General features: G+C 36.5%; 1 protein-coding gene across 4 annotated transcripts in view; it reads left to right on the forward strand.

Annotated features, from left to right (window-relative positions):
* Nucleotides 1-17,500, forward strand: part of LOC120531527 (clathrin heavy chain 1) — a 166,191-nt gene that overhangs the window by 89,541 nt on the left and 59,150 nt on the right. For all 4 annotated transcript variants that reach the window (XM_039757011.1, XM_039757014.1, XM_039757012.1 and 1 more), the window contains 5 exons: nucleotides 12,335-12,532; nucleotides 13,466-13,666; nucleotides 14,161-14,313; nucleotides 14,455-14,577; nucleotides 16,406-16,543. In XM_039757011.1, the coding sequence (XP_039612945.1) occupies nucleotides 12,335-12,532; nucleotides 13,466-13,666; nucleotides 14,161-14,313; nucleotides 14,455-14,577; nucleotides 16,406-16,543 (813 nt within the window). The remainder of the gene's footprint in view (nucleotides 1-12,334; nucleotides 12,533-13,465; nucleotides 13,667-14,160; nucleotides 14,314-14,454; nucleotides 14,578-16,405; nucleotides 16,544-17,500) is intronic.

Consider the following 17,500-nt stretch of genomic DNA (forward strand, 5'->3'; position numbering starts at 1 on the left):
CTGTTTTCACTAAAGACGCGCTATAGCTCTGCAGTGTACCACGATGCATACTAACGCCAAACACCCCCCCCGGGTTCTGACACACAAACGCTGGCGAAGCTGCTTTCTTCGTATCTCACTGTCACTTGCTTTTCTTTTTATTCAGTTTTATTGAGTGTTCCTGCCAGTCCCCGCATGTTGCTGTCTGCTGGATATTTTCACATGTATTGTCTCTTTCTTTCAGGTGTGTAATAGAAACCACAGCATAGAGAGACATTGCTTCTTACAGGAAAAGGCGATGGAAAAAGTGCACTTTTGTTATACTTTTACACCAATATATGTTCCTGTGTTTGAATGACACGGGCAGATGGGGAGTGTCTGATGATTGCATATAGCGCCGAAGTTACTGGTCTTTACCATTCTTTCCTCTGCATGTCCTGGAGTATAAAAGAAACAGCATACAGCAACATGCAGGGACTGGCAGGAACACTCAATAAAACTGAATAAAAAGAAAAGCAAGTGACGGTGAGATACGAAGAAAGCAGCTTCGCCAGCGTTTGTGTGTCAGAACCCAGGGGAGGGGAGGGGGGTGTTTGGCGTTAGTATGCATCGTGGTACACTGCAGAGCTATAGCGAGCGCGTCTTTAGTGAAAACAGCTGTGTCAGATGGGGTTATATGGATTGATTCTGAACGCGACTGAGAGAATAAAAAATGTGAATTAAAAAAAAAAAAACAGCTAGCCTTTACAAGGATCATAAATTGCACCGGTTGTTAGACTGAAATCAAATGTATGCTTTTATTTTAAAACAGTAAGACTAAGAGCAGTTTACTTCTCAAAACGGGGGGGCGCAGGATCGAACTCGTGACCTTTTGATTCCCAAGCGGGGGCTGAGTCAATTAAACCACGGAGGCAGTTACAATAAAGTGGTGGCAATGTCGCGTGTTTAGGTGGCTTTTTGTTTCTGCAGTTATATTTTTGAATAAAAGCACAATTGTTATTCTTGTGAAAATGTTTCTTTGCTATTTGGACTTCAGGCTTCATAAATTATACAGTTTATGCCTACATTTTGTCATCTACTACTAGAATATAAAAAAACGTTTCTGTTTTAACAATGTGTTAACACAGATTACTGTAGAAACGGAACAGACATGAAATGCGTGTGTTCCAAACAACGATCTATTATTTCCACTCTAAAACTCCACTTCACTCCCAGATACTCAATCAAGGCATGAGCTGAGAGAAGTTCGTGCACGTTCTAAATTGGTGGGGGGATGGAATAGCCGGCTGCTCCGAGCTTCTCTTTATCAGCACATTTAGAAGACAAATGGCGCTGGCGAAGAGGTGTGAAGGGATTTAAGAAGCAGTTTAAGGTGGGACGGAATTACGAGTTTTTTCGTAGGCTCTGGTAATTCTAGTGTTAAGTCAAAGTGAGCACTTTTAATTTTTTTTCATCCTCCCCCTGCGCTATAGCCCAGACAAGTGCAAACACGGGACCCCTTTTCTACACCACGGCAAAATAATATTAAGGCGATTCACAATCGAGGCGAGGCACAAATTTGAACGTTCACATAGAAAATGTAATTTCAATGTACCTGTACTTTTAAAACGCGTTAATGTTTTACTGTTTAATAACTTATAGACTATATTTCATTATTTTTCCCTTGCACTCAGTGACCAAAGCTATACACACACATATAGACACATACAAACATACACACAAGTATATGTATGTGTGTGTGTATATATATATATATATATATATATATATATATATATATATATACACACACATACATACACACATATATATAATTTGTGTGTGTGTATGTATGTGTGTGAATATATGATGTAGATATGTATATATATATATATATATATATATATATATATATATATATATATATATATATATATATATATATATATATATATATATATATGTGTGTATATGTAGATATGTATATATATATATCTATATGTGTGTGTATATATATATATATATATATATATATATATATATATATATATATATATATATATATATATATATGACAGCAGCAATCCAAGCTGTGAGAAAACAGTAAAAAGGAGGCGGTCAGACGTCGTGGTACATTTTCTGATGCAGCTGCCGAAAACAACTTGGTGACGCTGCCGCCAAATACACAAAACAATTACTTTGACAATCATGTTACATTATTTTTAAAATGTTTCCTTTTGTTTTTCATAACTTCTTTAACACATGACATCGCTGTGAAGCGTGGGTATTTTGCTATATATATATATATATATATATATATCACAGCGACACTCATAACAGTGACAAAACAATTACATTGACAATCATGTTACGTTTATTTCAAAATGTTTCCTTTTCTTTTTCATTACTTCTTTAACACACTACTTCTCCGCTGCGAAGCGCGGGTATTTTGCTAGTACTTTCATAAAAGGTATAACAAGTGTACTTTTATCTATACTAATAAAAGGCAAAGCCCTCACTCACTCACTGACTCACTCACTCACTCACTCACTGACTCATCACTAATTCTCCAACTTCCCGTGTGGGTGGAAGGCTGAAATTTGGCAGGTTCATTCCTTACAGCTTCCTTACAAAAGTTGGGCTGGTTTTATATCGAAATTCTACGCGTAATGGTCATAACTGGAAGCAGTTTTTCTCCATTTACTGTAATGGAGATGAGCTTCAACGCCGTGGGGCGGAGTTTCGTGTGACATCATCACGCTCCCACGTAATCACGCAGTACATAGAAAACCAGGAAGACCTCAAAAAAGCGCTGAAGAAAACATGCATTATTTAATTGAGGAGGCAGCGAAACAATAAGAAGCGAGCGAGTGACATATACAACCATATTCATGAGTTCTGCTACTTCGGAAACAAAGCACGATGTAAACCTACACTTTAAATTAAGTTCATAGACAGGCTGCCGCTGGCGTTTGTAATTTAGTGCCTGCCCATATAAGGCCGTCCGTCAGTGGCAATCCAATAGCAAACTGCCACGGGTAAATATTCACGGGTGAAGGACTGTGCTTATGGAGAGGAAGATGAGATGGTCAGGGTGGTGTTTGACACAAACTCAGCGAAACTGCGAGAGAAAGTTTTAAGTGCCAGGACTAAGGTAACATTAAATACAGCCATGGACATAGCACGAGATGGCACCAGCACAGCTGGGAACCTTCGATGCAGTGCACAGATAAAAAGCAACAGTTCCAAAGAGCGCTGAACAAAAACTGAATTACACAATTGAAAAGGCAGCAAAAAATATGAAGCGTGTGATACATATAAGCATATTCATAAATCCAACTACTGCGGAAACAAAGCACACGTTGGAAAAAGTCAATGTCCCGCTAAAGGAAGACAGTGTAAAAAAAACCCGTGCATGCAGTGTGTTAGGTCTCAGATAAAGTAGAAGACGAGCTGTTTATTGATGCAGTAAGAAACGAATCGATGAATGAAACCTGTCATCTTTACGATTGACAAACACAGAATGTAACTTGAACACAACACATCCTACAAATACGAACCTGATTGAAAGAAATAATAATAATCAAATCCTTGATGACAGCAACACTCAGTAACACTCACAAAACAAATACTGTATATTGACAGTCATGTTACGTTATTTTTAAAATGTTCCCTTTTCTTTTCTAGCTTTTTAACACACTACTTCTCCGCTGCGTCTGGTATATATATACAGTGGTGTGAAAAACTATTTGCCCCCTTCCTGATTTCTTATTCTTTTGCATGTTTGTCACACAAAATGTTTCTGATCATCAAACACATTTAACCATTAGTCAAATATAACACAAGTAAACACAAAATGCAGTTTTTAAATGATGGTTTTTATTATTTACGGAGAAAAAAAATCCAAACCTACATGGCCCTGTGTGAAAAAGTAATTGCCCCCTGAAGCTAATAACTGGTTGGGCCACCCTTAGCAGCAATAACTGCAATCAAGCGTTTGCAATAACTTGCAATGAGTCTTTTACGGCGCTCTGGAGGAATTTTGGCCCACTCATCTTTGCAGAATTGTTGTAATTCAGCTTTATTTGAGGGTTTTCTAGCATGAACCGCCTTTTTAAGGTCATGCCATAGCATCTCAATTGGATTCAGGTCAGGACTTTGACTAGGCCACTCCAAAGTCTTCATTTTGTTTTTCTTCAGCCATTCAGAGGTGGATTTGCTGGTGTGTTTTGGGTCATTGTCCTGTTGCAGCACCCAAGATCGCTTGAGGTTGAGTTGACGAACAGATGGCCGGACATTCTCCTTCAGGATTTTTTGGTAGACAGTAGAATTCATGGTTCCATCTATCACAGCAAGCCTTCCAGGTCCTGAAGCAGCAAAACAACCCCAGACCATCACACTACCACCACCATATTTTACTGTTGGTATGATGTTCTTTTCTGAAATGCTGTGTTCCTTTTACACCAGATGTAACGGACATTTGCCTTCCAAAAGTTCAACTTTTGTCTCATCAGTCCACAAGGTATTTTCCCAAAAGTCTTGGCAATCATTGAGATGTTTCTTAGCAAAATTGAGACAAGCCCTAATGTTCTTTTGCTTAACAGTGGTTTGCGTCTTGGAAATCTGCCATGTAGGCCGTTTTTGCCCAGTCTCTTTCTTATGGTGGAGTCGTGAACACTGACCTTAATTGAGGCAAGTGAGGCCTGCAGTTCTTTAGACGTTGTCCTGGAGTCTTTTGTGACCTCTCGGATGAGTCGTCTCTGCGCTCTTGGGCTAATTCTGATCGGCCGCCACTCCTGGGAAGGTTCACCACTGTTCCATGTTTTTGCCATTTGTGGATAATGGCTCTCACTGTGGTTCGATGGAGTCCCAAAGCTTTAGAAATGGCTTTATAACCTTTACCAGACTGATAGATCTCAATTACTTCTGTTCTCATTTGTTCCTGAATTTCTTTGGATCTTGGCATGATGTCTAGCTTTTGAGGTGCTTTTGGTCTACTTCTCTGTGTCAGGCAGCTCCTATTTAAGGGATTTCTTGATTGAAACAGGTGTGGCAGTAATCAGGCCTGGGGGTGGCTACGGAAAATGAACTCAGCTGTGATACACCACAGTTAGGTTATTTTTGAACAAGCGGGCAATTACTTTTTCACACAGGGCCATTTAGGTTTGGATTTTTTTTCTCCGTAAATAATAAAACCATCATTTAAAACTGCATTTTGTGTTTACTTGTGTTATATTTGACTAATGGTTAAATGTGTTTGATGGTCAGAAACATTTTGTGTGACAAACATGCAAAAGAATAAGAAATCAGGAAGGGGGCAAATAGTTTTTCACACCACTGTATATGTATATATATATATATCCCGATCTACATACTCGAATAATGGATACTTTATTCGCCATCAATGATTGTTTTGGTAAAGCCATACTCAGTGTATTCATTAGATGAGCGGTAAAAAGTAAGAGCGAGGGAGGATGACTTATTGAGGCATGCAGGCTGTAGTCTTGCGTCAACTCTATCTGAATTGCGATCACATTTGAAAAATATATCTTTTCAAGTTCTATTTAGTCCATATGTGTCAAACTCAAGGGCATGGGCCACATCCGCCCGGCGTAATTATATCCGCCCCGAGATCATTTTATATACTGTATTATTGTTATTAAAGCCCGGGTATATGAAGCGCTGGTAACACAATAAACTACAGATCCCATAATGCAGCGTTTCAGCTGCCTTGCCAACACTTACCGCGTTAATCAAGTCTACCTTATGATGCTGCAAGTTATTGCAAAGCTAGCTCACACGATGCTGAAGAGAAAAGTTGATTCTGAAAATAGAGCCTTTAAAAACCGATGGGAGGCTGAGTATATGTTTACTGAACCCGTGTGTCTCATTTGTGGAGCTAATGTGGCTGTAATTACAGAATTTAATCTAAGACGGCACTATGAGACAAAACATCAGGGTAACCTGAATGCAATTCAGAAGATACAGAAAGCAGCATAATTAAATAAGAATCTGACACTTCAGCGGACGTTTTTACCTGTTCACAATCACAAAGTGATTTCAAGTGAAGCTGCTTTTATGGGAGACACAAATGCACCAGTTTACCTTGCCCCACTTTCCCTGTTGCCAAGTAATGTTAAACCAAGTCGTCACTACGGTGTTCCCAAATCGCACTTTGCTGATAAACTGAGCGCACTGAGTTTGCACGGCGCTTTGGTGACTTTGAAGAACAAAAAAAGTCCGTCTACATGCGGCTTGAACCTTGTGCATGTTTGGTAGCACATATCTGTGTGAGAAGCTCTTCTCAGTGATAAAGACTAACAAAACAGCACACAGGAGTCGCCTCACTGATGAGCACCTGCAATCCATCCTGAGAATCTCCACAACACAGAACCTCACAGCAAACAGAAACGAACCTGTGGCCAAAAAAAGATGCCAGGCGTCCAGCTCTAAAATGACATATGAGCAAAGACAACTGAATGATTTGATTTGTTATTGCTGAAAGGAACACATTTTATTTATATTTCCAGGTTTTGTTATGCAGCATGTTCATATTTGAATTTGTATAATTTTGACAGGATATATTTTTATGGAGAGCAAAATCTTTTGGGATATTTAAAATCTAACTTTATTTTTTATATAAAATTACATAAGAGTAAAGAAATTTGAATGTTTGTTCTTTTAACGTTTACTTTATTTCTAACTTGTATAATTTAGACAGGATATATTTTTATGGAGAGCAAAATATTATAAGTTGTTTAAGGTTTGAGTTGATTTATTCACGAATAATATTCCTGTCTGTTTTTACCATTCCTACCAAAGATATTTCTGTCGACTAAATAAAAATTCCTTCTATTTAAAATTTAAATAGAACTTGAACAAATACGATAGTTCATAATATCCACGCAGACTTGCGTAAGAGCGGAGTTATCCGTTTTAACAAGCAGCGTATTGCACTGATATGAAATAGCTGTGTGTGTATATATGTAGATATGTATGTATATGTATATATATGTTTATATATGTGTGTGTGTATGTATGTGTATATATGTAGATATATATATGTATGTATATATGTGTATATGTATAGATATGTATATATATATGTTTATGTGTGTGTGTGTGTATAAATATATATATATATATATATATATATGACAACAACACTCATCACTCACAACAGTGACAAAACAATTACATTGACAATCATGTTACGTTATTTTCAAAATGTTTCCTTTTCTTTTTCATTGCTTCTTTAACACACTACTTCTCCGCTGCGAAGCGCGGGTATTTTGCTAGTTCAAGAATAAAAATTAAGAAATTGTTCAGTTGACATGTTGCTGAAGCCTAAATATCTGTTGGTGCAAAATAAAAAAAGTTTCCATGCATGTGTTTTTGCTCATTTTATTTTTTAGCAGTTGGCATAGTGGTAATGCTGCCCCTTTTCAGATCCATGCAGGCAGAGTAGTGGATAAGCTTCCGTTTTTAGCAGGCATGAGATAAAGGGTTTGAATCTTGGGTTCTCCCTGCATTTAGTGCTTTGAGTAGCGAGCTGCTATTTTTATATTTAGATATAGATATAGATAGAGAGAGAGAGAGATATCTATCTATGTATCTCTCTCTCTCTCTATATATCTATCTCTCTCTCTATCTCTCTCTCTCTCTCTATCTATCTCTCTCTCTCTCTCTCTCTCTGCGTCATTTTTTAGACTATGTGGTGGACAAAACACCAACCCCCACTTTTCTGTGTTGTACTGTAGACTCCACGGGAGACTACCAGTTTAGATGTTCTGGCGATTTTAAAGGGAAAACTACAGATTTTAGGAAGGAATGGAGGTATGCAGTTATGCACGGCACGGTATGGGTGTGTGACTGGTGTTGGATGGGTTTTTGTTTTTGCTACAGCACCGTTTGGTACCGGTACTGAGGTCCAAAAACTGGTATCAGTACCAAAGTCAAAATTAAAGCACCTATCCAGTACTAACTTAGATTTAGGAATGTTCAAGTGAGCAGCTGTTTTCCCCTGACATCTTAAGGGTTAGCACACTTTCCCTTATTTGAATTGTGTGATGTCTTTCCAATGTTGATGAATGAAAAAGGGATTTTCACCTCTGTGCCACCTCATAGTTTAGTGAAACAGGAAATCATGGATTACTGCTTGAAAGTTCCTACACTTGTTGATCAACTTAATGTAATATAAGAATAGAAATAAATACATCAGTTACACTTCATTCACAATAATTTCTAGGGGTGTCAATAATCTTGGCATATTTAGTTTTGAAAAAATATTTCCTGATAAGGTATTATAATTGAATTAAACTTTATTTTGAGAACAAAATAAAAGTTTAATTTCTCATTTTTTTCAATGTAAGATTAAGGTAGTTCACCAAAAAGTGAATATGTTATAACCCTTTTACTTTTACTCCCAATGGTGCCAATAAATAAGGAGATATTTGGGCTAGATATACAGTGAAAAAGATACATTACTGTATCGGAGTGTTTGGATTTCCCTCCGAGCACTGTCAATCATGAAATGGAGTTTTATCACACCACCCACCCAGCCATACCTAGGAAACCACTATTAAAAAGTCTACACCTATGTAAGAAAGCTGATTGGGATACCAATGAGAAGACAATCACCTTGTAAGATGTTCAAAGTTCACTGAATGAGAAAATGTGTATCAGTCTGTTACAGCAAGAGTTAGGGGTGGGTGACATAGCTTAAAAATTATATCACAATATTTGAAGGAAATTTGCAATAATAATAATTACGATCTAGAAAAAAATATGTAACTGTTTTTTCGGTGATTGCAGCTTGCAGGCAGCAGCATTTATTAATGCAAACAAATGAAGGGCATTTTCCATTCTCCTTTTCCAATAAGCTAATGTTATTGGTGACAGGCTTCCTAATTAGAAGAGTGAATCTAATGCTACAAGGTGCCAGCAGCAGCAGCAGCATTGTAGTGCAATAGTAGTGACATAGCATAAGTCAAATGTAAGCAGAAAAATAGCCTAGGTAGTGTTTTCCCTGGAAATCTTAAGTAAAACTATGACAACTGCTTAACACTTTAGTTTAACAGCCTTGTAACTCTTCAAGAGCCTGCACAATATTGTCACCTAATAAAATTGACGTCATATTTGCCTTGCATCTTTTTTTGGTGTGGATTATCATGAAATGAGGTAGAATATCAGTGCTAGAACGGTTTCATTACATTGAAAACAATCTTATGGGGACATTATCTGCATGTTATAATAAATATATTACTGACACTATAATTTATTGGGAGAGGTGACCTGGTATTCATAATGATCTGTAGTTAATAATAAAGGCTTTTATATGTGCTTAAGCTAAGATGGAATTAAAGGTTATTTATTTTAGTTACATTGAATGACAATTCCATATTAGCCCTGTGGGTTATAATTAATTAATGGTTGAAATGGATAAAGTAAGAAAAATCTCTTCTCCTCAGGTGAACTCAAATGGGTAATAAAGCAATTTCAGAAATTTCCTTTTTATGATTTTCTACTGTCTTCCAAAGTGATTTCTCCTTGCATTTGTTGAACCTGCAGTTTCAGGAAAGTGGGGAGAAAGAGGATATTCTGACAGTATCGAGTGCAAGGCAGTAGCTGGATCAAACTGTTTGATCAATATAAAACAAATCCAGTCAACAGATACACGATTTTGGTGAATTTAAATGTCACAGTGCCTTTCATTGACACATACTTAGTCACCTTGGCAAGGACAATCGAAAATTGTGCATTTACATTTTTTCAAACATCCAAACCATTCTACTTGACAAAAAAAAAAAAAAAAAATGGTGTGCTTTACAAAATATTGGTTATGACCATTAATTCAACCCTAACAATTGTTTAAAGACTCCAAATTTCATCAGAAATGTTTTTATGTAGCATTTAAAAAGTTGCAGAACAATTTAACTTTCTTGTCTTATTGCTTTGAGTGGTATTTGTGGATATTTTAAAGTACTCTGTGTGGATGTGAGCGCATATGTGTATACTATTTAAAGGTGCAGTATGAAATAAAGTACAAACACAGGTTCACATGGATAAAATGGTGTGTCTACAATCAAGAAATTCTCAGTAAACAAAACTGCATGAGTGGTGCAGATTGTTTTTACATTTGGCTCAAGTCCCTGCAAGCATCTGAATATTCTGACATTCATATAATTCATTCTAATGTGGTCCTTAATGTTCTACTGCTTGACATTTTTACACCACAGTAACACTTGTAAAATGTGGATTTTTGCTCATTTATTCCATTTATTATTTTCTTCACATTTCCATTGTGACTGCTTCTTCATTCTCTACCCCTTGTTTCTTTTTCTTGGTGGAATTTCCTCCCTTAATTTTATCCAAATGTTGATGGTTAGAAATGAGTAGTGTAGGCACAGGAGCAAACATTGAACTGTAATGGGGAGCAGTTACTTCATTGCCATTTTCTATTGTCTGTTTATAAAGAAATATTGCTAACAAATGATCAGACAAGTAAATATAACACTGAAAAATAATTGCTTCCCTTTGGCATTAAGTATTTGACTACAATTGAGGGCAAATTCTATAGAAATGGTGAATTTAAAAATTTAAGAATGATGTACCGATTGTGAGGGTATGACGCTACATGCACTGGCAACCTCTGCACTCGCTCAAATTCTGGGCATCTGTAACATTGCCAAACAGATCATTAATATAAGGTGAAGGCACAAAAATAAAAAGAAAGCATTTCTGTATCCTAGTGTCATGCATTTCAAATCCTATGCAGTTCTCTGCAATGATACAGAATTAATATGCACCCTTGGTCAAAGATTTTAGATCACGTTAGTTTTTCCAGTTTTTCTTCAGATTTAATCAGTTTGAATGATGCAATGAATGATTTAAAATGGTGAAAAGGTTTGCAGCAAAGGTATGCTAGGGTTTAGGTTGGCAAAAATTGAAAAACAAAGAAATATCAGAATACTATAAATGGACCGACTTCAGAATACAACTAATAGGTTACAACCTTGCAGATATATTCCGCAGCAATTAAAGTACATTAAGCCTTCTAAGTTGAAGCAAACAATTTGCACAGGTGACCCAATTTATGCTGAATACTTAAAAACCCTCTGTCTGTCTTAAAGCAGTTACTACATCATCTAAAGTACTGCTTGAACAATATTCCAGTGATAATGACAAGAAAACAATTAGTAAATTAGATGAGACAGAGCATTGTTACCCTTAGAAATGTAGACCTTTCATTTAGAGAAATTAATAAATCAAAGTGTCAGTGACTATGGTGTCCTACACAGTCCAAAGGCAATTGGAAAATGGAAGAGATCTGACAGACCCAAAGTCACAACTCAAGAAGAAGTTGCATGATAGTGCCTCACAGCACAACATGAATATAAATGAATATTGTCACACACGTGTGAATAGGAGGCAGCTGAAGGGCTTGGAGAATAATGGTAACATATCTGCCCAGGGGGTGGCGAGGTGTACTAATGCCCTAAGTTCCCTGCAGACCATTACCGGGAAATCCCACCAGGAGCCACTGCCTCGACTTGGGACACGCCACTTCACTCCCGAAGACGACATCACTTCCGGCCCTGAGGACAACATCACTTCCCCCAGACTTCCTATAAAGCCTCACTCCTTTCCGACTATGCCGCTATGACAAGAAGAGATATGAAACATGGCAAAGGTTTGGGGCAGCCACCCGTATAATCTGTATCCTGGCTGCAAAAAGTTAAAGTTGAGTACAAGTAAAGTTTACAAGACAGAGTCCAAAACAGAACTGAATTCCAGAGGAAGGGAGTGGGGCTTTATAGGAAGTCTGGGGAAAGTGATGTCATCCTTGGGGCCGGGACTGGAAGTGATGTCATAATTGGGGCCAGGGCCGGAAGTGGTGTGTCCCAAGTCGAGGCAGTGGCTCCCAGTGGAATTTCCCGGGAAAGGTCTGCAGGAATCTTAGAAAGAGTGTTAGTGCACCCTGCCACTCCCTGGGCAGATGTGTTACCATTATACTCCAAGCCCTTCAGCTGCCTTCTATTCTCTCATGTGTGATAATATGTAGAGTATTTTCAATGGCTATAGTTATTATTTTGTCTCCAAGTGTCCTGTGATATGGCCTATCACAGAGGGGACCCCAGGACTGAAATTGGGAGCCACTGCTCAATTATGGTATCTCCACTATTTTGTTTCTTTTTTAGATTAAAAAATGTTTTTTTCTACCATCTTAAGTAGTAAGTGAGCATGTTGTTTTATTAACCACCCATCAGTAGGAACATGTCCCTTTGCACTCTGTACATATCTCTTGAATTTTTTTGGAATAGTATAGATAGTCTAAAATAATGTCCTCATAAATTAACTCTGTTATTTCATACAGGTCTTGTCAGTATGTGTAGAAGAGGAGAATATTATACCTTACATTACTAATGTGCTGCAGAATCCAGACCTTGCACTCCGCATGGCTGTCCGAAACAACTTGGCTGGGGCTGAGGAACTATTTGCTCGCAAGTTTAACAACCTCTTTGCCCAGGGAAACTATTCTGAGGCAGCTAAAGTGGCAGCAAATGCACCAAAGGTATGGATTTAGTTTGTAATTGGTAAGGTAGAAATCTATTATCAACCTTTCTGCAAGGTATATCTCAACAAAATATGAACTGTTATTGGTTTTCTTTGGAAAAGGAATATAAAAAGATCAACTGTAATCCCCTTCTCTAGTGATACTTAGACCAGTTCTTAGAATATGTTTTATTATTTTGTTGTCTTTAACTTTAAACTTTTAATCTTGAACACAATCGTAAGGTTGACTGAAAAAATTACAGTCAGTCTTTATGTAGTAGCAGTTGTGGGTTATGCCATAACAGATGGCGTATTAAAAAAACTATATATATATAATTCTATTCCAACCATGCTTTATTTGCTTGCACTGAGAAAGAAATACTTTAATGTAAATTTTTCCTAAAGTCAGCATTGCCTTTTACATCCAATGATATGATGTACCAAAACCTTGAGGTGGCCACAGGGATAAAGTAGCATTTATTCTATCAATTAATGCAAAAATTAGGCACATTTGGGGAAATCTTAGACCAGACCATACCTTTACCAGTTGAGTAAAAAGAAATCACTTTTATAATTATATATTGCCAAGATTCCATACTAAACAATCTTTTGCACATGTTTTTCTAATGAACAATATGCTATTTTTGATAGCAGTTGATGATAATGTATATTAGTGTTTTCATTGATGATAGCATTTGTACTTCAGCCCAGATCCATAGCATGCTTCCCTCACACTACTACTGTTTCTTTTTTCCCTCCTTTTAGAACAGTATTGCTCGTAGAATAATTTATTTGCACTTTATTAACATCTTCTTACTTTTCATAATCTGCTTGATGTACTCTCCCTCCCCATGAACTTCAGCAATGTTTCTGCCCAGAGGCTCATAGTTAATTTGAGAGACCTTTATAAACAATTATGTGTGCTTCTAACAGTATGTATTTATATATGTAGGGAATACTTCGCACTCCTGATACTATTAGACGTTTCCAAAGTGTCCCTGCACAGCCTGGACAGACTTCACCTTTGCTTCAGTACTTTGGAATCTTGCTTGATCAGGGACAGCTAAATAAATTCGAGTCTCTAGAACTCTGCCGTCCAGTTCTTCAGCAGGGTCGAAAGCAGCTGCTGGAAAAATGGCTGAAAGAAGACAAAGTGAGTAATTGGCTCTATGATATGTGCCTTAACTAAGGCATTTGCTTGGATTAGCCATTTTAAATCTTAATTGTTAAACTTATTAAGAAAAAAATGTTTAGAATATTTAGTTTCAGTATTTTCCCATTATGCTTTGAAGCGTTTAGTTTTCTAATTGATATTGATGTCATGCTGAATTTTCTCTCATTTATATTTTTTCATTTACATTTGCACATACAATTATTGTAGTTACTGTTTGTCTCTTTACTACTACATGCCAAACTCTACATAATGCCTAACTGTGCATATTAAAATGCAAATTTTGCCTGTCAATGTGCAGTAGAGAAAAATAATACATTTCTGACTGGGTTTAGGGTAAAGTGAGTAGCAACCGTAATGTGATTAATTACATATATTTCTATAGCACTCTTCTAGGTACATAATGAATTTTACATTACTGTGAACGATTTATAACATTTTGCTAAAATGTCTTCACGGAATTTTTCTTTTGGCAGCTGGAATGCTCAGAAGAACTTGGTGATCTTGTGAAATCTGTAGACCCAACTCTTGCTCTTAGTGTCTATCTCAGAGCAAATGTTCCCAACAAAGTTATCCAGTGCTTTGCTGAAACTGGACAGTTCCAAAAAATTGTCCTTTATGCAAAAAAGGTAAAGAAAAATTTAGTATTGTAGATTTTCTTTTAACACTTTATCCATTCATTTTGTATCATTTTTATTGATTGTTTATAGTAATTTGGAAATTTGTACACTTCCTCTGCCCCCAAGTATTTTTTTTATGATTTACTTTAGGTTGGCTATACTCCTGACTGGATTTTCTTGCTGCGTAATGTTATGAGGATAAGTCCAGAGCAAGGCTTGCAATTTTCCCAGATGTTAGTGCAAGATGAAGAGCCTCTGGCAGACATCACGCAGGTTAGTGTCACTTTGCTTGTTATATCAGCATAATAAGAATTCAAAATAAGCAAAGCAACTTTTAATTGTTCGAAGTATTATGAATATTTTGGCCTTGTCCACATGAATGTGTTTTCATTTAAAATCTCATATATTTGTGTACGTTTTTGCCACACTACCCCGTTGTTTTGACTCCTGAAAAAGAAGACATTTTTAAACACTCTCCTCAACCATATACTTCTTAAAATATGGTTGCCAGAATTTTGTTGCAAATTAGCGCAACGAAAAACAATACACTCTTCGTGCTATGCTTGGTGTGTGCTTATTTTATGGCCCTTCCCACATTGGATCCTGCTTGTTACAATGACTTGTTCCCCAGTTTGTCACTCAGCGTAGCAGGGATGAAAGGGTTACTTTTCTTGTGCTGCTTAGATTATATGCATCTAGAATGTGTTTTGTAAAATTTGAAAGCTGCATACTTGCGTAAAAAGCAAATTACGTACTGGCATACTAGTTGGTTCATTTTTGTGAATTATCCCGTGGCCATCAGCAATTGCCGTTGTAGTCAAAATCAGATTGTAAATAATTTGCTTGACAGACACTTATCAACATTTATTAACATTATGTACTTATTATCAACATTATTTTCTTATTTGCTACTCTGTTCAGTTAAGAAGAGAGTGCATTCTACACCAAAATTAAAAACTTGGCGCTTAACGAATTGGATGAGTGTAGAATGCAGTTGTAGTATAAATTAGTCGTTGCCTGTCCTGCTAGCCTTTAGTGGCACACCAGTCCTGTTAAGAAAGCAGATTTAATAGAGATGCAGACATCCAGCATTCCAAATTAAGTGACTGAACTCCAGCTTGTACCTGGATCAAATTGTACTTCATCAGATAACAAAGGTATAAATAGGTATTGAGATGACCTCTATATGAAGGTCAATCTGCATACTACTTGAGCCAGAAGGCACGAAATGGACTAGTGCAAGAATAAAGAGCCATAATTCAAGGAATGGCAGCTCTGATGGAGAGAAGAACTTGCCTATGAGTAACTTGGGGGGCTTGGGTGATCACTTTTCTCTGGGATTCTCTCAGGAAGGGGGAAATTTGCAAATTATTATTTATCTTTGAAATTATAAGCCAATGAGCTGTTCTCTATTTCTGGGACAAGGAGCTGACAACCTCTTTTGTGGATCAGAAACTGGCAATCTCTCTGCCAGTTAGTTTTGAAAGCTCATAAAGCACAAGATAATCTGATTTTCCCTGGGCTCTAAAGGAGTTTGCTGCTGATGCGTGCATGCCCAGTGTAGGCAAAGGTCTACATTATATGCATTTTCGGCATTTCAGAATGGACAAGGATCCTTTTGAAAATGGTGCGAAAGCTTCAGTGTAGGAAGAGAAATGAAAATGTGGTAGTGTGGGTCTTGCCGTAACCACGATATAACCTTTATAACTCTGAACTGACAGTATTTCTCAAAGTATAAAGACTTAAAAAGTCTTGATTCTTGAGGTTTCATATTTTAGATGATGACACTCTTAACCAATGGATTCATTAGGCTTTGTGTTATATTCAGAACATTTGTTTGTGTCACCTTAATTACTGTATAATTTTGAAAATTGAATGTTAATTTTCATCTGGCTCTTTGCAGTGCTGGTGTAATTTTACATTTCTTATTGGTTCATGTTACATATTCCCAGTAACTTATCAGAAATTGTTGGGAACAGATGTGTTTCTGAATCCTTGTGATCTTTATTAAGTATTTGATAATAAAATGGATTGATGGGATGGCACTTTATGTAATGTAATGGAAAATATGAAGTTAAACACTTGCTTTTCATTTTCTTAGATAGTTGATGTTTTCATGGAATACAACCTGATTCAGCAGTGCACTTCTTTCTTACTCGATGCTTTAAAAAACAATCGTCCATCTGAAGGTCCACTTCAAACCCGCCTGTTAGAGATGAACCTTATGCATGCTCCACAGGTATGTGACATTCTGTAGACAGTAAATTATTTTGTTTTTTCATTTTTTTATTAGCAGTAATATTTTTTTCTTTTAAATAACTGGTCAGAAACTTTTGCATGAATTAGTTTGATAGTGGTGTTGTATTTGTATTGTATAAGTATATTACACTTTGTAAGGTAGTTATAGTGGAGATATAGTGTTATATTAAGGAATGGGGAAGGGGTAGGTTTCTAATATATTATTAGACATTGTTAAAGGTCTTAGTCACAGACATTCACAAAACCTAATCAACTTTCCATAAAAAGGTCATATTGACAAATTAAAGAAAAATGCATGTTTAAATGTTTATAGCAGTGTTATTTATTTTATTAAATAAGAGAATCTGTGTTTGCATACGTGTCATGGATAAGAGAAAATACTATTTCATATATTGTGATTGTATTTAAAATACTTGCTATAACTATATTTTTCATATATTGTGATTGTATTTAGATAAACTCTGAGTAGTGTAATGTTTGAACAAAATATACATCCATATGAGTGTATAAAATAAAATGTTTTTGGCAAACTTGTATTTTTACCATAACAAATATAATGGAATTAAACGTAAGTGTATTGTTGACTTCTTGAAATTTCTCCAGGATCAGTTATCAGTCTTTGTCAATGAAGGGGATGTGGGGGTAGGGGATGGGCACAAACATTTTTATATCCTATGCCTAACAGGAATATATTTTTATGTGATATTTCTTTGCATTCATATCCTGTATATGTGTGTATACTGTATATTTTAAAATTTATATACAATATGTAAACTCTTAAATATCTGAATACAGTTTTGCCTTGGCTTATGTGAGGGCATTGCTTATACTGAAAAGTATTCTTGGATATCCTAAGACTGCTATTAATATTGACTGACCCTAGTGCAGCAAACTTAGTTTTGCACCTGCCTGTTATTGTAAACAGTATGCTTGCCTG

The sequence above is a fragment of the Polypterus senegalus genome, chromosome 6 (assembly GCF_016835505.1).
Source record: "Polypterus senegalus isolate Bchr_013 chromosome 6, ASM1683550v1, whole genome shotgun sequence".
In the NCBI taxonomy this organism is placed as follows: Eukaryota; Metazoa; Chordata; class Cladistia; order Polypteriformes; family Polypteridae; genus Polypterus; species Polypterus senegalus.